We start from the raw sequence: 22,492 nt of genomic DNA on the forward strand, positions 1-22,492 counted from the left end.
ACGCAAAATTCACCCAAGTTTGGTCAAAATCGTGCCAGTGGTGGCCGAGATATCGCGTGTGACTAAAGGACGAATGGAGACAGATACACAGTCGCCTCAACCAATTTCATCGTGGGGGAAAATGAAGGTTACATGCACTATGATTTGGTACTTACTGTTGCATTACCATGTACAATGTTTTATCGGTAAAGAAACAAAAAAGGCAAGATGCGCCAGGGGGAATTGCGCTGATGCATTGAAGTTCGTTGAAGAATTATTATTCATGCTTGGCAGAGAAATGCACAAGGCGAGTAGAACAGAGACCGTGCATAAAGTAGAGAATCCCGCCCATGCACAGAAGGAGAAATGCACAAGGCGAGTAGAACAGAAACCGTGCATAAAGTAGAGATTCCCGCCCATGCACAGAAGGAGAAATGCACAAGGCGAGTAGAACAGAGACCGTGCATAAAGTAGAGAATCCCGCCCATGCACACACCTTTTGCTGGCGGGAAGAACAGTCTAGAAAAGTCTCATCCGCAGCCTCTTCCTTTTTTTTAAATAGTTTATTATAATTGCTAGAGTAGAATGACTTCTTGTTTTAGGACTGTGTGGGTGATACATTAATTGGTTCTACTAAATGTATGCTGCATTCACACAGGCAGCCCAATTCTGATCTTTTGCCCATTATTGGCAAAATATCTGATCTTAATGGTCTGAAAAACATAAGTGGCAGATCGGATTTCAGCTGCCTGTGTAAACGCAGCCGTAGACTCCCCAAAGCCGAATCAGTTATTGTTTCTTTGCAGGTAATGTATTATGTTCATAATGTGCTTTTAGAAAACAAAAACTGCAACACGAAATGAATCTCTTTGTCATGTGTTTTGTCAGACTCCTATAGGGGTATAATCCAAACCACGATTCATTAGTTAGCCAGCTGACTTTGATAAACAACCAGATGTAACTATTGATTTTCCGGTTCATAAAAGCGAAACCTAGATGTGTTTTTGGTTGTTGAGTCAATTACACCATGCCCATCTTAAAAGAAATAATCTGAATATTTAAGCGAGTTAGCCAGCCAACTCATTGATCGTTCTTTTTGTAGTACTAGCATACTCCTCAGGTCAGCATTGACACCAACTAGACGGTTGCAATACAAAGTGCAGAATTTATTCAAGTGATTCGTCCCCAAACAGGCGACTGTTGTTTGTTGTCACTGTCAAATGTGCCTTTACAATACTGGCCACCTGGTACTTGTCTATGAATACATTAGCAGAAATGATATTACAGGCCTGTTCATATTGTACACGGGGGATAGAGGAGGTCTAGATGTAATAGAAAGTCCGTGGCTTGACAGTTGGCACTGGGGGGGATAAGAGTCAACACGGATGTGAAACTTTCTGAACATTGCAGATAGAAATAGAATTACTTGAGCGGACACGATTTCCTAGTATGAAGTTAACCGAAGTTCCTCCTTGATAAAAAAAAAAAGGTTATTCTATTATTGTTCTAGTCTACATGAGACATCGTAATCGGTTCTAAACATTACACTTATATCTGAACATCCTGTAAATCCTCCTGAGAAAAAAAAAAAGAAGATATGTTGGTTATCTAACCATAGTGTGAGTCTCCCGTAGAAACACTTTGTTCCACAGAGATCCGTCTCATGCCTGAAGGTTGCGTCTTAATATTCTAAAGTGGCTTCCTTCCTTGTCTCTTTCCCACCTTGACTACTGTCCATAGACTTTAAAAAGCTACTGACAGGTGAAACCACTTGGTCTCAATCATTCACCTGTTGAGACCTTTCTGACCAGTGGTCATGAAGGAAGGAGATTAGGAAAGGAGTCTGTTTTAGACTATTGGGACATGACCCTTGCAGGGTTTCAGGTAAAGAGGTCTGCATAGTCCACACCACTAGGCCTCTGGCCACATGGCTGGAGCAGCTGCTCCCCTCCTGACATGGTGATTGGCTCCCCCTAGTGACAGAAGAAAATGCAAAGCGTCATTATTCTGCTCCACGACAACAGTTCACGTGAATACAAAACAAGATACATTACAGTCTCAATATTGAGGAAGAGAAGAGGTGATATTCAACATACCACCTACAGAAATCCTGTATGATTTAAATTTGTCATTTAGCACACGCCTATCCAGAGCGACTTACAAGTGCATTCAACTACACTAGGCAAAACCACCAAATATCACAACCATTGCCAGTAAAACCCTCAAAGCTACCCTAAACAACCCCCAAACACAACAACATTGTTTTTTTAAGGCACAAAATAACGGCTCTAGATTTGCCACTACCTCATGGAACTCCACAAGCTCTGCCAACGAGGTGAATTTGATCTGGTGTCCCAGCAGCATGTAGCAGCCCTCTGTCGCGTCAACGAGGAAGTGTTTAAACTCCTCTTTGCATCGATAAGACAGGACGTATCCCAGAATCCTTTCGCTGACCCTCACCAGAAAGTGCCCGGGTTCCCCCTCGCTCAGTAAGTCCTCGGCTTCCTGCCGCGAAATGATGCCTTGGTGGTAAAAGTAATGGTGGGTCAGTTATTCAGTATTGCCAAGTCAGAATGACACCCTGATGTGACATATTAAGGATGGATAGCTGAAGACCACATACATGTACATGTTTTACTCTCCAGAAAACTACCTGTAGCCCTGAGATACTTGTGGAGATCTGACCGGATTTAATAGGTTTAAGCAATTTGACAATAGCTCCACTTGGCCTTCTGATAGGCCAAATTCTAATTCCTCCATATTGCAACCCAGTCAGAGCTACACAAGTGCATCTAGGGAGTAGGGAAAAGGAGGTGTTTCTGGACAGGGCCGTTGCTTCCGTTCAACATGAGAAACCTGTCTGGGGTGTATTCATTAGTCGCATACCGCAACGAAAACAAGAGTTTCTATTGGACACAGAGGTCGGTCCCTCCCTGTTTCGTTCCATTTGGTTCCTAGTGAATACACCTCTGATCATGCTACTGCCAGTCCTTTCAGATAAGTATTAAATATAGCAGAAGTCCCAAGGCAAGAGAGTTACTGATAAACCCGCTGTATAGCAGCAGAATTTGCATAGGTGCCCAGCACCTACTATGTCAGGGGTAGCTAGGCAACCCTGGTCCTGGAGCGCCCAGCATGTACTTCACATTTTTGGAAGACCAAGTGTGTTGAATCTAGGCCATCACTAAACAATTAGGTCAGTTGGTCAGGTCTGGTCCCTAGTTGGAATACTGCAGTACCTGCGGCACTCCAGGAATAGGGTTACCTACCCCTGCACTGTGTGGTTCAGTAAATTGATCAAACTTGGGTGTTCTGTGGTATAATTAAGATATTACAAAACAGTAGGGGGCATCAGACCTAATTCTAACCAACTGTGCTGAGTGGCATGGAGACTGATGTGGTCTCTTCACACACATACAGTAAATGACTTCCGGTCTAATGTAAACGAATTAAGATTTATTTGCATTTGTGGCTATTTGCATATGTTGTTCATTCTAGATGGAATCCTCTTGTTCAGTTTAGAAACATTTCCCCTTACCATGGAACCAAGACGCTATGCGACTCTGGTCCTTCTGGAAACCCGCTCGGTAAGGCAGCTGTTCCTCCTGGAACCATCTAATAATGTGCTCCCTGCTGGAGGTGGACAGTGTGCGTCGCACCCCTTGCTTCCTGTCAGGCAGCGACACAGAGAGAAAGTGGGTCAGGCAGTCAGCCAGCCAGTGAAAGGCAATCATGTGTTTAAGCTCTAAGGCTCAGTGTTTTTCTGCATGGCTTTGTCTGAAAGGGGAATCCCTAGACATCAGCTTTCAGTGAATGAGACAAACCATCACAAGCACGAGGATTGACATGTACTTACAGGATGACTACTGCAAAAAACAACATTACCATATCAGGCTGGTGGAAAGATTTGGTTCACTAACACCAGTGCGAATATAGAGTGGATTTAACCAACTATTCAATAATATAACTATTATTGAATAGTTATATTATTGACCTTCAGACCTGCAAAGTCCTAAGTGGTAGTCACTAAGGGAAGGGACTAGGGTTTTGGGCTGTGCCATAGCAGATGACTGGATACCATTGGGTTTCAGTGGGGTCCAGCCTAGTCCAGGGTGTATTCAGTAATGTCAAACATCCTTAACGGTGCAGATATAAATGTAATTAATAGAGCCAACATAACTGCAGAATGATTCCCTACTCCACATAACCAACAATAGTATTTATATCGGAATGTTCTAGAATGTTGGACCCTAGACCTCCTGAACAGCAGGGTTGGGGTCAACTCCGGAAGTAAACGGACATTCCGATGCCAACAAATGAACACATTTCCCCGAGAAGTATTGAGGAACATTTTAATTTCAGTTTACATCCTCAATTTAAAAGGAATTGACCCAAACTCTGCCGAACAGGCCTTGTATTACTGTGAAGGCATAGGTCAGCTCACGGGTTAAGGGTGTCACTGGTCACAGTAAGGTTCCTGGGTTTGGGTTTGGGTGGGAGGGCAGGTCTGTCCCCGCCGAATGCCTTGGTGACAGCAGCCACACGGCCTCGCTCCAGAGCCTTGACCGATTGCCGCCGGTGGTCATCACGGGTCTGCTTGGCAATGGACCGGCGCCGCAGGTCGGCCGCTTTGGACTTCCGCACTGTGGAAAAAGACAAAAGAATACAAACACATATGTAAACTCTCTCACACACACACAAAATCCTACCTTCATGGTTCTTCATAAATATGACGTTTGTTTTTATTAAAATTAAGTGAAATAAATTAAAAATTAGATCTGCATAAGGTTCTATCTGCAATCCAATCACAAGCCTGAACGAATACAGACGAATCAATCAGAACACATCTTTGCCATCTCCCTCCAAGTATGGTCTAGGCTTAGAGGGAGACGGCAAAGACCTTACTATGACCAGCGACACCCTTAACCCATGAGCTGACCTGTGCCTTCACAGTAATACAGGACCTGATCAGTCAACAATAATGGCACGCAAGCAACAACAAAAAACTCAGTCAGAAATTGTAAAGTAAATGATGTTGCCACATCGTTGTTCAGTGATGACAGTCATTTGTATGATAATCATAATACATCTCATAACGTATTTGATGTGTTCTGACTATCTTAGTGTTATTCTAATCACTGACCACGTTTACATTCACACCAATATCCCGTTATTATTCAGGATACTCAAGTATACCGTTTTTGAGTTGATGCATATAAATAAAACATCATATCCTGTTTACAATAACCCGAAAAGGCGTGTATCCCGGTTATGAGAAACCCGGATAAGATGCCTGGGATATGCTGATGCAAGACGGAATAGTGTGGCATGTCAACATCTTATATCCCGTTTACTGTTGTGTTTTTTTGTGGTCTGTTCATGCTCAGTTTCACAAATCACTTCATAAAAGCAGGCTACCTGCACAGTTCCATCCAGCATAATAATTTAGCCTACTATGATTAATACTGGCGACTTTCACCTCTAATTTAGGCAAGTTCCTGCTTATAATTTCCTACATTAGGTAGGCCATATTATAATTTCCTACATTAGGTAGGCCATATTATAATTTCCTACATTAGGTAGGCCATATTATAATTTCCTACATTAGGTAGGCCATATTATAATTTCCTACATTAGGTAGGCCATATTATAATTTCCTACATTAGGTAGGCCATATTATAATTTCCTACATTAGGTAGGCCATATTATAATTTCCTACATTAGGTAGGCCATATTATAATTTCCTATTTGGTAGGCCATATTATAATTTCCTACATTAGGTAGGCCATATTATAATTTCCTACATTAGGTAGGCCATATTATAATTTCCTACATTAGGTAGGCCATATTATAATTTCCTACATTAGGTAGGCCATATTATAATTTCCTACATTAGGTAGGCCATATTATCATTTCCTACATTAGGTAGGCCATATTATAATTTCCTACATTAGGTAGGCCATATTATCATTTCCTACATTAGGTAGGCCATATTATCATTTCCTACATTAGGTAGGCCATATTATAATTTCCTACATTAGGTAGGCCATATTATAATTTCCTACATTAGGTAGGCCATATTATAATTTCCTACATTAGGTAGGCCATATTATAATTTCCTACATTAGGTAGGCCATATTATAATTTCCTACATTAGGTAGGCCATATTATAATTTCCTACATTAGGTAGGCCATATTATAATTTCCTACATTAGGTAGGCCATATTATAATTTCCTACATTAGGTAGGCCATATTATAATTTCCTACATTAGGTAGGCCATATTATAATTTCCTACATTAGGTAGGCCATATTATAATTTCCTACATTAGGTAGGCCATATTATAATTTCCTACATTAGGTAGGCCATATTATAATTTCCTACATTAGGTAGGCCATATTATAATTTCCTACATTAGGTAGGCCATATTATAATTTCCTACATTAGGTAGGCCATATTATAATTTCCTATTTGGTAGGCCATATTATAATTTCCTACATTAGGTAGGCCATATTATAATTTCCTACATTAGGTAGGCCATATTATAATTTCCTACATTAGGTAGGCCATATTATAATTTCCTACATTAGGTAGGCCATATTATAATTTCCTACATTAGGTAGGCCATATTATAATTTCCTACATTAGGTAGGCCATATTATAATTTCCTACATTAGGTAGGCCATATTATAATTTCCTACATTAGGTAGGCCATATTATAATTTCCTACATTAGGTAGGCCATATTATAATTTCCTACATTAGGTAGGCCATATTATAATTTCCTACATTAGGTAGGCCATATTATAATTTCCTACATTAGGTAGGCCATATTATAATTTCCTACATTAGGTAGACCATATTATAATTTCCTACATTAGGTAGGCCATATTATAATTTCCTACATTAGGTAGGCCATATTATAATTTCCTACATTAGGTAGGCCATATTATAATTTCCTACATTAGGTAGGCCATATTATAATTTCCTACATTAGGTAGGCCATATTATAATTTTCTACATTAGGTAGGCCATATTATAATTTCCTATTTGGTAGGCCATATTATAATTTCCTATTTGGTAGGCCATATTATAATTTCCTACATTAGGTAGGCCATATTATAATTTCCTACATTAGGTAGGCCATATTATAATTTCCTACATTAGGTAGGCCATATTATAATTTCCTACATTAGGTAGGCCATATTATAATTTCCTACATTAGGTAGGCCATATTATAATTTCCTACATTAGGTAGGCCATATTATAATTTCCTACATTAGGTAGGCCATATTATAATTTCCTACATTAGGTAGGCCATATTATAATTTCCTACATTAGGTAGGCCATATTATAATTTCCTACATTAGGTAGGCCATATTATAATTTCCTACATTAGGTAGGCCATATTATAATTTCCTACATTAGGTAGGCCATATTATAATTTCCTACATTAGGTAGGCCATATTATAATTTCCTACATTAGGTAGGCCATATTATAATTTCCTACATTAGGTAGGCCATATTATAATTTCCTACATTAGGTAGGCCATATTATAATTTCCTACATTAGGTAGGCCATATTATAATTTCCTACATTAGGTAGGCCATATTATAATTTCCTACATTAGGTAGGCCATATTATAATTTCCTACATTAGGTAGGCCATATTATAATTTCCTACATTAGGTAGGCCATATTATAATTTCCTACATTAGGTAGGCCATATTATAATTTCCTACATTAGGTAGGCCATATTATAATTTCCTACATTAGGTAGGCCATATTATAATTTCCTACATTAGGTAGGCCATATTATAATTTCCTACATTAGGTAGGCCATATTATAATTTCCTATTTGGTAGGCCATATTATAATTTCCTACATTAGGTAGGCCATATTATAATTTCCTACATTAGGTAGGCCATATTATAATTTCCTACATTAGGTAGGCCATATTATAATTTCCTACATTAGGTAGGCCATATTATAATTTCCTACATTAGGTAGGCCATATTATAATTTCCTACATTAGGTAGGCCATATTATAATTTCCTATTAGGTAGGCCATATTATAATTTCCTACATTAGGTAGGCCATATTATAATTTCCTACATTAGGTAGGCCATATTATAATTTCCTACATTAGGTAGGCCATATTATAATTTCCTACATTAGGTAGGCCATATTATAATTTCCTACATTAGGTAGGCCATATTATAATTTCCTACATTAGGTAGGCCATATTATAATTTCCTACATTAGGTAGGCCATATTATAATTTCCTACATTAGGTAGGCCATATTATAATTTCCTACATTAGGTAGGCCATATTATAATTTCCTACATTAGGTAGGCCATATTATAATTTCCTACATTAGGTAGGCCATATTATAATTTCCTACATTAGGTAGGCCATATTATAATTTCCTATTTGGTAGGCCATATTATAATTTCCTATTTGGTAGGCCATATTATAATTTCCTACATTAGGTAGGCCATATTATAATTTCCTACATTAGGTAGGCCATATTATAATTTCCTACATTAGGTAGGCCATATTATAATTTCCTACATTAGGTAGGCCATATTATAATTTCCTACATTAGGTAGGCCATATTATAATTTCCTACATTAGGTAGGCCATATTATAATTTCCTACATTAGGTAGGCCATATTATAATTTCCTACATTAGGTAGGCCATATTATAATTTCCTACATTAGGTAGGCCATATTATAATTTCCTACATTAGGTAGGCCATATTATAATTTCCTACATTAGGTAGGCCATATTATAATTTCCTACATTAGGTAGGCCATATTATAATTTCCTACATTAGGTAGGCCATATTATAATTTCCTACATTAGGTAGGCCATATTATAATTTCCTATTTGGTAGGCCATATTATAATTTCCTACATTAGGTAGGCCATATTATAATTTCCTACATTAGGTAGGCCATATTATAATTTCCTACATTAGGTAGGCCATATTATAATTTCCTACATTAGGTAGGCCATATTATAATTTCCTACATTAGGTAGGCCATATTATAATTTCCTACATTAGGTAGGCCATATTATAATTTCCTACATTAGGTAGGCCATATTATAATTTCCTACATTAGGTAGGCCATATTATAATTTCCTACATTAGGTAGGCCATATTATAATTTCCTACATTAGGTAGGCCATATTATAATTTCCTACATTAGGTAGGCCATATTATAATTTCCTACATTAGGTAGGCCATATTATAATTTCCTACATTAGGTAGACCATATTATAATTTCCTACATTAGGTAGGCCATATTATAATTTCCTACATTAGGTAGGCCATATTATAATTTCCTACATTAGGTAGGCCATATTATAATTTCCTACATTAGGTAGGCCATATTATAATTTCCTACATTAGGTAGGCCATATTATAATTTTCTACATTAGGTAGGCCATATTATAATTTCCTATTTGGTAGGCCATATTATAATTTCCTATTTGGTAGGCCATATTATAATTTCCTACATTAGGTAGGCCATATTATAATTTCCTACATTAGGTAGGCCATATTATAATTTCCTACATTAGGTAGGCCATATTATAATTTCCTACATTAGGTAGGCCATATTATAATTTCCTACATTAGGTAGGCCATATTATAATTTCCTACATTAGGTAGGCCATATTATAATTTCCTACATTAGGTAGGCCATATTATAATTTCCTACATTAGGTAGGCCATATTATAATTTCCTACATTAGGTAGGCCATATTATAATTTCCTACATTAGGTAGGCCATATTATAATTTCCTACATTAGGTAGGCCATATTATAATTTCCTACATTAGGTAGGCCATATTATAATTTCCTACATTAGGTAGGCCATATTATAATTTCCTACATTAGGTAGGCCATATTATAATTTCCTACATTAGGTAGGCCATATTATAATTTCCTACATTAGGTAGGCCATATTATAATTTCCTACATTAGGTAGGCCATATTATAATTTCCTACATTAGGTAGGCCATATTATAATTTCCTACATTAGGTAGGCCATATTATAATTTCCTACATTAGGTAGGCCATATTATAATTTCCTACATTAGGTAGGCCATATTATAATTTCCTACATTAGGTAGGCCATATTATAATTTCCTACATTAGGTAGGCCATATTATAATTTCCTACATTAGGTAGGCCATATTATAATTTCCTACATTAGGTAGGCCATATTATAATTTCCTACATTAGGTAGGCCATATTATAATTTCCTATTTGGTAGGCCATATTATAATTTCCTACATTAGGTAGGCCATATTATAATTTCCTACATTAGGTAGGCCATATTATAATTTCCTACATTAGGTAGGCCATATTATAATTTCCTACATTAGGTAGGCCATATTATAATTTCCTACATTAGGTAGGCCATATTATAATTTCCTACATTAGGTAGGCCATATTATAATTTCCTATTAGGTAGGCCATATTATAATTTCCTACATTAGGTAGGCCATATTATAATTTCCTACATTAGGTAGGCCATATTATAATTTCCTACATTAGGTAGGCCATATTATAATTTCCTACATTAGGTAGGCCATATTATAATTTCCTACATTAGGTAGGCCATATTATAATTTCCTACATTAGGTAGGCCATATTATAATTTCCTACATTAGGTAGGCCATATTATAATTTCCTACATTAGGTAGGCCATATTATAATTTCCTACATTAGGTAGGCCATATTATAATTTCCTACATTAGGTAGGCCATATTATAATTTCCTACATTAGGTAGGCCATATTATAATTTCCTACATTAGGTAGGCCATATTATAATTTCCTATTTGGTAGGCCATATTATAATTTCCTATTTGGTAGGCCATATTATAATTTCCTACATTAGGTAGGCCATATTATAATTTCCTACATTAGGTAGGCCATATTATAATTTCCTACATTAGGTAGGCCATATTATAATTTCCTACATTAGGTAGGCCATATTATAATTTCCTACATTAGCTAGGCCATATTATAATTTCCTACATTAGGTAGGCCATATTATAATTTACTACATTAGGTAGGCCATATTATAATTTCCTACATTAGGTAGGCCATATTATAATTTCCTACATTAGGTAGGCCATATTATAATTTCTGACATAGTAAGAAACATGCAGCTTCTCTTCTAGAATATTTTTTTCACCCCTTTTTCGTGGTATACAATTGGTAGTTGCAGTCTTGTCCCATAGCTGCGACTCCCGTACGGACTCAGGAGAGGCGAAGGTCCTCCGAAACCCAACCAAGCCGCACTGCTTCTTGACACAATGACCACTTAACCTGGAAGCCAGCTGCACCAATGTGTCGGCGGAAACACTGCACATGTGGCGACCGTGTCAGCGTGCACTGCGCCCTAACCCGGACGACGCTGGGCCAATTGTGCGCCGCCCCATGGGTCTCCTGATCGCGGCCGGCTGCGACAGAGCCTGGACGCGAACCCAGAATCTCTAGTGGCACAGAGAGGACTCGATGCAGTACCTTAGAGCACTGCGCCACTCGGGAGGCCCTGCCCCTGAACACTAAATAAAGTAGTGCTCTTCAGAATAATGTCTTACATTGATAAAATGTATGTATTAATAATCTAGTTAACAGCGGTAAAACTGTCTGTTTCGTTTAGGGACCGGGGAGAAAACGCAATAACTCCAAAACAGTGGAAAGATTGTCACAGTGACAAAATGTCATCAGTTTGACCGGTTTTTAAATGAAAAGCTGAGAAAACGACGTAACATGTTTCTGATAAGACTTCAGTTTGTCTTGGGGGCATATTTTACATGGTTGAAATACTGTCTGCTTGCATAAGTGTCAAAAGATAACATCACATGCACATTCACATTTTCTCAAGAGATGCTGAAATCAATTTTCACTGCAAGAAATGCATAACCTAATTCTGCAGGAGTTAATATTAGATTACTCTACATGTGAGAGGTTATTGGCCTACGGTCAGTGTCCTTACTTCAGTTACTATTCCATATAACCCTTATACTTAAATGAGGAATATTCTGTTTATTAATGGTTACATGGATACTATTGAGCGCGCAACAGAGATAGATAGATCTAGCCATCTCTATAGGTGCGTAAACAGCTTATCCCAAATAAGACCTTAAGCAGGATATGAGCTCTTAACCGGAATACTATGCACATGTAAACGTGGTCATTTATATATTTAAAAAACGTAATGTCTAATTCCTTAGTGTCAGAACCTTCTTGTTGAACCCCTATTGACATTTCAGAGCCATAAGGTTCCATCTACCACTGGACACATTCCAGGGTTTTTCTTTATTTTTACTATTTTCTACATTGTAGAATATTAGTGAAGACATCGAAACTATGAAATAACACATATGGAATCATGTAGTAACCAAATAACTTAAACAAATCAAAATATATTTTATATTTGAGATTCTTCAAAGTAGCCACCCTTTGTAGCCAGCCTTGATAACAGCTTTGCACTCTCTTGGCATTCTCTCAACCAGCTTCATGAGGTAGACACCTGGAATGTATTTTAATTAACAGGTGTGCCTTCTTAAAAGTTAATTTGTGGAATTTTTTTCCTTCTTAATGCGTTTAAGCCAATCAGTTGTGTTGTGACAAGGTAGGGGTGGTATACAGAAGATGGTCTTTTACCAAATAGGGCTAAGTCCACATTATGGCAAGAACAGCTCAAATAAGCAAGGAACAGTCCATCATTACTTTAAGACATGAAGGTCAGTCAATATGGAACATTTCAAGAACTTTGAAAGTTTCTTCAAGTGCAGTCGCAAAAACCATCAAGCGCTATGATGAAACTGGCTCTCACGAGGACCGCCACAGGAAAGGAAGACCCAGAGGCACCTCTGCTGCAGAGGATAAGTTCATTAGAGTTAACTGCACCTCAGATTGCAGCCCAAATAAATGCTTCACAGAGTTCAAGTAACAGCTAACAACTGTTCAGAGGAGACTCCGTGAGTCAGGCCTTCATGGTTGAATTGCTGCAAAGAAACCACAACTAAAGGACACCAATAAGAAGAGGCTTTCTTGGGCCAAGAAACATGAGCAATGGGCATTAGACAGGTGGAAATCTGTCCTTTCGACCTTTCCTTTGAGATTTTTTGGTTCCAACCGCCGTGTCTTTGTGAGACTCAGAGCTTCTACTCAATATCTCAGAACAGATATAACCTTATAGTTCCAAGGTCACGATTTGTCTGGTTACCCTACTGAATGTAAACAAGCCGTTTCACAAGGCTAAGAAACAGTCATCTGTGTAATGATCAACTGGTGTGCCCTGTATAGCTCTATCCAGAGGCCCAAGGGGGTTTCCTGCCTTCCATACATTTTATTTCAACCCATTTATGATTGGTGTTAAAGTGTTAAGTGTGAAAACGGCAAAAAGGGTTTTCACATTCAGAGAGGCAACAGTGGAAGACTGGTGTACATTTCAGACTAAGCACAAGACAAACATATGTCCACACTTTGGCAGAAGATGAATTTTAAAAAAACATTCAAAGCAGCATGATTATTTATATTGTTAATCAGTGCAACTGAAGGTCAGCTCCAATCTTTGTCAAACAAGATGGTTAAATATTAACCTGTGTGTTGGAACTATATTCATTATACTTGGGAGTTTGCCATGGAGGAAATAATCATCATATTTTATATGATGTACGTTTGTCCAATTGAACATTAATACAATACTTAAATTCCTATTTATACAATCTAGATGTTCAGGTCGGTGGTAAACTATAGGACTGCACGGATCCCCCAGACATGTCTTCTCCTTCACGAAATCAAAACCTTTTCCAATGGGGTCAACATATTTTTGCAGCCATTCTGAGATCATGTTGAGTGTTCTAAAATTAGCACCAACAAAGAATGGCAAGTAACACACATCACCCCAAGCCATGCTAAGGATCTGGCTGAGGACCGAGGTTTCCAAGGATATCAGGAATCACATTCTGGGCTTGTCCAATAGATGGGTTAGCTGACAACGTCATGAAAGCGATGCTTCAAATCAGGCAGAAGTCTGTCAGTTGCTTTTCTGGATGGCCAGATATTACTACCAACAATGACAAGAAACTACCATGTGGGGAATCATTAGTGACTCGTTTCAGCTAGTTTCTTCTTCTTGATACCATGGCTTGTTTTGAGGTGTTTTGACTGATTTCATGTCAATGCTAATATGGCTAGAATTCCCTAGCTAGCTAACCAACAACTGTAACGATGTAATTGAGAGACAACAAGTGCTCATTGTGCAAATGGATGTTTTCAATCAAAATATTGGAGACTAAATATAGTTGACATGTTTTCAACAATCTAAGCCAACCCTGTCCGTTTTGCCCCATAGTTGCACCCATGAAGGTTTTGTTGCTGCACAACCAACCAGTCAATAAGAAACACCGGTTTTAATGGCAATCTTCTGAGATGTGAAGCTCGACTGCAAAAATGACGACCTAGAATCCGTATGCTTCAGAGTTTCTCCAGTGTGTGTGTGTGTGTGTTTGTTTACATGAATCTTGCCAGTGTTGGTCATCTCTCTCCTCTCTGACCTCCCTCAAGTCCATGTAGATCTCCTGCTTTCTCTTCTGCTCCACTCTTCGCACCTCTTCCTCAGCCCTCCTCCTCTCCTCCGCCTCTCTTTTCTGCGAGAAAGAGGGGGAAGGAGAGAATAAAATGTCACCATTGAACAGTAGTGGCTAAACAAATAGTAAGACTGTGGTATTGAATCAGGGTCATGTTCATTAGAGCACACCTGGCAAAAAGTTCAATTTTTTTTCCCTCTTCCAGAGTTTTATCTGCAGTAAATCAAGTCAATTTCAAACACTGTGCAAAGACAGTTATGCTATGAGCTCAAACAAATGTATTTAATCATCGTTTTGAACTGGCCTATATGGGGAAGTATAAAACAACTGACTGTTTAGGAAGGACATTGTTCTAAAAGTTGGCCAAATGAACGATAACTGGAAGGTGATTATATGGGTTGTTTAGTTAACGTGTTATTGTCTTGAGGATGTGGGCAAACAATAAGGTACCATTGATGAAACACTGAGTTGTTCCTGTAAGTTGACAAAATGAGCTTTCAACACCTATTGTGAGGCTAATTGTTTTATATCAATGCATTGTCAACTTCCTTGTTTACATAACTTAAACACTCATACTGTGACAATATTATAGAATGACATTATTTTAATCAATGGGCTAATACTTAACCACATAACCTGTCAAACTGTACTTATGATCAAAATCCTTGATGCAATGACTGTAAAAACCTTAGAATAATTGTTCAACTGTCTTAAGATGTAAGGCAAGCGGCCCCGGAGAGCTAGAGTACTGGGAGTGCAGGCTTTTGATCCAGCAAATCACAAAAATAAGTAATTTCAACAAATCAGACTCGATGAGCTGGAACCATAGAGATAGAGGACTCTAGTGCTGTTTTACAATGGGTAGTAGCGCCAATTCGTCTTTCACCATTTTGGACGCATGTGTGAATTGTTAGTATTTATGCATTTGCCAACTCCCCTCCCCACGCAACATGGCTCGAGGATTCGAACTCCAGGATTGACGTTGACAACGTCTGACCCTGGCCATGACCATACTCCCTGAGGGTGTCTCAGGGGTGAAAAGACACAACAATAAAAAAATATGCCCCCCCCCCAAAAAAAAAAAAAGTTTCAGTTACTGGCCCAATGCTCTAACCACTAGGCTACCTACCGCCCGTGTAGTCAACTGGATTTCCTATGGGTTAAGGAAGGATCACACAATTCCATCCAGGTCATCAGGAAGGAACGGCAAATGAATTAACGAGTGAGCAAACGTTCCATAAAGGCCTTGCCTTTATACCTGTGCAAACAACACACTCTAGGTGGCAGGATGTACCCTTTCAGTTTGTTTGCCAACGTAGAAGTAATAGAGAAACTAAATTAACTACTTCAAAATGGAGATTGTATCTGTCCCATGGGCAGCGCCATTGAGGCAATGTCTATCCAAGTCTACAGCTGGAAGAAATGTCTAACTCTAAATAAGCTGTGGCATGTGAATTAGTTCAAAATGATGGGCTAGGGGGTCCTTAATGATGGGCTTGGGGGGCCCTTAATGATGGGCTTGGGGGGGGCCTTAATGATGGGCTTGGGGGGGGGGGCTTAATGATGGGCTTGGGGGGGGGGCTTAATGATGGGCTTGGGGGGGGGGCTTAATGATGGGCTTGGGGGGGGGGCTTAATGATGGGCTTGGGGGGGGCTTAATGATGGGCTTGGGGGGGGCTTAATGATGGGCTTGGGGGACCTTAATCTCCACCTCCTGTTGGCTCTGCTCCTGAGCTGCAGCCCGTCGCTCCACCTCCTGTCGCTCCACCTCCTGTCGCTCCACCTCCTGTCGCTCCACCTCCTCCTTCCACAACTGCAGCTCTGAGTCCATCAACACACTGGAGAACCTCTTGACCAGCTCCGCCTCCTTCTTCACCCTACCACACACACACACACACACACTGACTGAGTGAGAACACACACGAGCACCTGTAGATATTTACCTGTCCACTGATTTGTAAAGCTTTCCCTAAAAATCTAAATACACCTCTCCAAATAGTCCCATGGTCCCTCCAATGACAGTCCACAATCCCCTACCTCAAGGCATGGATAGAAAAAAAGAGCTACAGATATGTCCTATCCATACAGGCACATGGCAACTACTATGAGGAAAACAGGAAAACGCTCCCAGGTGATTTTATTATAACATTTCAACCCTTCATCAGGCATCCATGGAGGTCTTCATCGGGCATCCACGGAGCATCCACGGAGCCTGGGAGCATCCACGGAGCATCCACGGAGCCTGGGAGCATGAGTATCCATGGACCCTGGGAGCATCCATGGAGCCTGGGAGCATGAGTATCCATGGACCCTGGGAGCATCCATGGAGCCCGGGAGCATGAGTACCCAGTAGCCTGGGCTCGAATCCAGAATCTCTGGTGGCACAGCTAGCACTGCGATGCAGTGCCTTAAACCACTGCGCCACCCGGGAGGCTGCCTGTAACTTTTTACAGCGATTTTACAGATCTCCAGTTAGGATTTGGCCCAGAATTATCAACACATTCATTTAAAAATGGAGAATGTGGATGTTAGAGAACACAATAAAACAGGATTCTGTGATAGACTGTCTGTAAAAAAAGTTGTTACTTTAGGTTTAAATTTAGAAACCACTTAGTAAGAGAACTCAAGTATCCACAAGTACAGAACAGTGGGGTGTGAGACAGCATGTTCTCAAATGGAATTCTATTATATAACCCATATGGGCGGTTAAGTAAGGCTTTTGTCTGACCAGCCTTAGAGAAGAATTTGAAACGTCAGAATGATGTCAATTTAGTAGAATGTTCAACAACAATGTTCGCACATAACAGACGATGGAATGAGAAATTGCGAAGGGGCATGAAGACAGAGGAATTCATACAGGACATCATTGTTTTAGCACTATCCATGGTTCAATGTGACAGCAAATCATCACAATCTACTTTTGTAATTTTTTTTCTCTCAAAATGGCCACCATCTTGGAGCTTTGTCGATGACACAAAAAAAAGAGTCACGGAGAGCAATGAACAATACGGCCAACTGAGCAATAGAAAGGCATCTGTACACGGTGGCCGCCATCTTTATGCACCTTCTCCATTGGAAGAAGGGCATTTTGTAATGGCTGGAATCGAACAAATGGGAAGGTTTTAAACACATAGTGTTGCATTCATTCCATTACAACGAGCACCTCTGACTTAGTGACACCAGCCACCTGCTCACAGGAACTTACTTTTACTGTTCACTTATTTTTTCTTAACTTATTAAAGCATTTGTTGTTTAAAGGCTTGTAAGTAAGCATGTCACTGTAAGGTCTACTACACCTGTTGTATTTGGCACTAACCAGAGGTGGAGATGGCACATTGTTTCCTGCCCACACAAGTTACCATGTTTTCTGATTGCAGGTTAATTTGGGGTTATACATACCTGTGGCTCAACCAAACTATTACAGCAGCCGGTTATCATTATCACCACCTTAACAGGGAAACATGACTAAGAAGTCATACTCCCCCACAGCGTTGAATGACTTGTTGTTGTGGGAACAACGCTATAGGCAACACTATCATGGTTAAGTGCAGCTCACAACACAGGCAGTGCCTGACTCAATAAAAAGAGAGGTTTAGTTGAAGAAATGTTTAACTTGGGCTTCCTGGCTGGGAAGGGCGATGTCTAGATTAAACCAAACTATAGCCCTGTGGGTATTACCGACAGCTAGAGAATCTGTGCAGAGCCTACCTTACAGGTCATTTTGTGTTGGCTGGTGTGATAAGCCAAAAATGGATCATAGACACACACTTTGCCTACATCAACCACTGCATCCCATTACAGGGTCTGTAAATTAACTAAGTGTATATGCCACTGTTCAAGACAACAAGCTTAACCACCTGTCAGAAAGCGCTGTTATTGATGGCTATGACAACCATGTCTGTCTCCATAGAAGGTGTTCTATTTAAAGTGTTAAGAGTCAAATATGTGGCTAATGACCTGACAGTCAAGTCTCTCTCTGCTTTGACTGACATATTTAACCTTTAACATTTTTGCCAATGACAAAGGGCGTTTGGCACGACAACAACAAAGGAGAGGGATAAAGCACAAAAAATGTACAGCATGTGATGATGTAATTTCCTCCCACCTGAGCTCCTCAGCCTCTCTCTGGGCCTGGCAGGCTGCCCTCTGGGCTAGGATGTCATCACAGATCTGCTCGTAGGACTGGTCGGCAGGGTGGTCCCCCATCACCCACACCCATACGTCACTATCCATCCCTGCCAGCCACTGTACACTCTTCACAGAGGCTGATGCACAAAATGCACAAAATACACACACACACACACACAGCCAGTTAGAGAAATACTGTGCTCATTAATCCTAGCATAATATTGCTCAATTCATTTTCCACAGTGCAACACAGTTGTAAAACACAGCTGCAGTTGGACTACTTTAACAGGAGTGAATCGTAATCTCCATCACTACATCTGAACGCAACGTTTCAGTGGAGATACCGATATGTCCTTTAGTCTCCAGTTTGGCATATAACTAGCTAGGTTTCTCAACACCACGGTATGTAAATCTCAACGACTGTGGGCGGCGTGTTCCTCGGACTACATCAAGTCGCTGTCAGTGGATACGAGGAAACAGTCGGTGGTTTTAGAAGAAAGTATGGCTCTAAGCAAACAAAGGCAGGCAGCTACAGAAGAAAAACATAGATACACGGTAAGGGTTACAGAAAGTACATTTTCCAAAATATCGACCTGACAGCAGCTCGATGTAGTTGGAGATCAAACCCCCCCCCCACACACCATTGATGTGATGAACATCATGGAGTTGAGAATAACTCAGCTAGCATATAGAAGAGACATCCCAGGAGACCAACAGTAAATGTGCTTTTCACAGAGAGAGGAATGGAAAATATCCAAAATGGCACCTAATTCCCCCATAGGGCTCTCGTCAAAAGTAGTGCACTATTTATTGTACCTTTATTTAACTAGGCAAGTCAGTTAAGACCAAATTCTTATTTTCAATGACGGCCTAGGAACAGTGGGTTAACTGCCTGTTCTGTGGCAGAACGACAGATTTTTACCTTGTCAGCTCAGGGATTCGATCTTGCAACCTTTCAGTTACTAGTCCAACACTCTAACCACTAAGCTTTCTGCCACCACAGAGTAGTAGTACACTATACAGAGTAGTAGTACACTAGAAAGTGAATAGGGTGCCATGAGGGACACACACACACACACACACACACACACACACACACACACACACACACACACACACACACACACACAACCATTCATTGTCAGTGTTGACGGCTCACTGATACCTTTCTTGGGTTTCGTCAGAGTGGCATCCTCCTTCTCTAGTCGAGCCTCTCTGTCCTTCCAGCGTCGGACCTGTTCCTCACGCATCTTAATGAACAACACCTGCTTCTGCTCCTCGCTCAGCTCAGCCAGGAGCTCGGGTGATATGAACATGTCCGTCAAAATCTGCCGGAGCATCGTAGAGCTGCAATGTCTCACCAACAGTATCCAGAGAGAACTTTAGTATTAGCAGAGAACAGCTGGTGTTGGTTGGATGTCGGGAGTTTCTCCGTTGAAATAGGGAGTTGTTAATCATCTAATGAAGGCTGGTCCATGCCTGTATTCACTCTCTGAATTCCCACTGAAAGAAACAGAAATATCCATAAGAAATGGCTGCTTTGACCATAACTGTGCATCAGAGTACCTGCTGCCTTCTCCACACATTTTCTATTGGTATAGCCAGTACAGTGCCTGATATGTTTGTTCACATCACAGGTCAGATGTTGCAACTGGTATACACACACACACACACACACACACACACACACACACACACACACACACACACACACACGAGTATGTAGGAAGACAATAGTCCAGTCTCTGAACTCTCACATTCTCTATCGACTGTGATTCGTGCTTAATAAGCATGGAAGAAACAGTATACTATAACACAGCATAATGATCTCGTGGTGAGATAGCAGCCTATGTTGGCTCCGTGTCGCCAACTGTATGCAAACAATTAAAGGTGGCTGCGGGACATAGGAATTTGCCGTGCGAAATAAATTTGAAATACAGTGATTGAAAACTCGTCAAATCCATTGAATTGCACGTCGACTGTGAAGACATGGCTGTCATTTTGATGTTCAAATAGTAATAGGATACAGTGGAGTTCACTATAACCTGCCCATTTAACTACCAATATCTACTTAAGTACAGAAACGTCACTACACAGACCTACAACAGCTAGAGTTAATTAAAGGAAGATACAACAAAAACAAGTAACTTAAGTCCATAATCAACTATGACTAAGCACATTCACAATGGATGATGATCATGCTGGCAGTAAATGATGACGCCGACTTAACATTTGCAGTGTTGATATATTTGTACTATCACTGGATATTGAAATGGTAAACAAAAATACGTTCCATACATTTCATTACGGAGTTCATCCAAATGTACTTACCGCTAGGGTATATATCCTGAAAGTGGAAATCACAGCCGATACGTGGGACGTGGACGCCTTAAAAAATAACTTGTTTACAAAATCTCCCATGGGAATGTTCGGCATGAGTCACACTATGGGCCGATGGTCACGCCTGCAAATGTATATATTTTTCCTGTAGCCTACTATTTAGCGATATTTCGCAGGTTTAACGAAAATGACAAATGTTCCGTTGCCGGTAACGTTTTCCGTAGGTTACTTATTTCCTAAATGAAGGACAAAAGTGCCAACAAGTTTCGAAAGAAAAAAACACTCCTTTATGCAAATGTTAATATTTGTCCATCCCACCCCACTGTTATTGCAGGTAGACTACTGCAGCGTTCAAAACAACTGGAAACTCGGAAATCTCTGACTTCAGTGTGTTCAAGACAACTGGTAACTCGGCCAAAAACTAGCTCCGACTGGGAAAAGTAGTTTTGAAATGTTATCCAACTCGGAATTCCAATTCGAAAACTCGGGCATCTTTCTGGAGCTTCTACTTTCCGACGTGAGGATCACTGACGTCATGATTTGACCTAGTTTTCCCCCCGAGTACCCAGTAGTCTTGAAAGCGCCATAATCTTGGCTAAAACAGAACTAAAGTCTCGCGTAATTGGTCTGCAGCCAGATCTATCTAGTCTGTCCAGGAGAGAGTACAGGAGACTAATTTACTTCAGGTAAAAGTAATGCTATTCTGTAGGCGTCTAAATTGTGTGCAAATTATCAGTAGGCTAGAGACTAGTATGATATAAACAATTGTCAGTGTTATGGCACATTTTCAGAGGCACATGTAATAATGCAATGTGCGTTATGTGCTGACCAGAAAAATGATTTATGGAACTATATATTTTATCAACAACTTGTTTATAAAATAGGTGGAGAGCAGATGGACAGACAGACAAAAAAGACAGACAGACAAAAAAACAGAAAGACATTGGCAAGATAGGGGCATTTCAACCATAAAATACCTAAATAAATGTGAATGTTTGAGTGCTTCATTTTTAGTATGATGCTTGCAGTAATAGAAGACAGGTAACTGAAGCGAGTAGGCCTATTGTTTCCTGGGAGCAGCGGTAATGTTTTCGGCTACAGTAGATGCAATGTTATCTGAACTAGAAATAGTTACGTTGTCAGTGTCATATTTTGGACCTCATATTCAAACTACCGAAGAGTACCATGTGATATTGTACCTGGAACAGCGGTTGCTGTGGAATAACTCGTTTGCACGTTAGTGGTTATTATTATAATGGAGCTCATTGCTGTCTAGACAATATTGAGTGTCATGTGTTGGAACGTGGTCTCAGAGCATTTCAAATTATTCTGTATGTCAATCCGAGACACTCTATTTCGTGTGATATGTTACGAATTTGCAACACGCATGATATGCTACGAATTCCAATTTGTTGTGTCTAA

At 39.8% G+C, this 22,492-nt stretch overlaps 1 protein-coding gene across 2 annotated transcripts; it reads right to left on the reverse strand.

Annotated features, from left to right (window-relative positions):
- Window positions 1-1,124: 1,124 nt before the first annotated feature.
- Window positions 1,125-21,566, reverse strand: sh2d4a (SH2 domain containing 4A). Of its 2 annotated transcripts, none has more exons than XM_036976753.1 (9): window positions 21,062-21,566; window positions 19,896-20,233; window positions 18,708-18,867; window positions 16,302-16,479; window positions 14,530-14,662; window positions 4,424-4,622; window positions 3,518-3,648; window positions 2,284-2,501; window positions 1,125-1,952 (listed from the first exon to the last, which is right to left on the reverse strand). In XM_036976753.1, the coding sequence occupies exons 2-9, from the start codon at window positions 20,068-20,070 to the stop codon at window positions 1,860-1,862; spliced, it is 1,287 nt and encodes a 428-aa protein (XP_036832648.1). In that variant the 5' UTR covers window positions 20,071-20,233; window positions 21,062-21,566; the 3' UTR covers window positions 1,125-1,859. The 2 variants fall into 2 exon arrangements, with proteins under 2 accessions (XP_036832648.1, XP_036832649.1); XM_036976754.1 differs by having other exon boundaries at window positions 16,314-16,479; window positions 21,062-21,563.
- Between the last annotated feature and the right edge of the window lie 926 nt (window positions 21,567-22,492).

Source organism: Oncorhynchus mykiss, chromosome 5 (genome assembly GCF_013265735.2).
Source record: "Oncorhynchus mykiss isolate Arlee chromosome 5, USDA_OmykA_1.1, whole genome shotgun sequence".
NCBI lineage: Eukaryota > Metazoa > Chordata > Actinopteri > Salmoniformes > Salmonidae > Oncorhynchus > Oncorhynchus mykiss.

Bases quoted from the DNA above. Each gene is read 5' to 3' on its own strand.
- sh2d4a (XM_036976753.1), bottom strand. From the start codon at position 20,070: ATGCTCCGGCAGATTTTGACGGACATGTTCATATCACCCGAGCTCCTG. The intron at 16,480-18,707 runs GTGGGAGGAAAT...TGTGTGTGGTAG, and splicing joins AGAGAGGCTGAGGAGCTCAG to GGTGAAGAAGGAGGCGGAGC. The intron at 1,953-2,283 runs GTAGTGGCAAAT...TTCTGTCACTAG, and splicing joins AGCTTGTGGAGTTCCATGAG to GGGGAGCCAATCACCATGTC.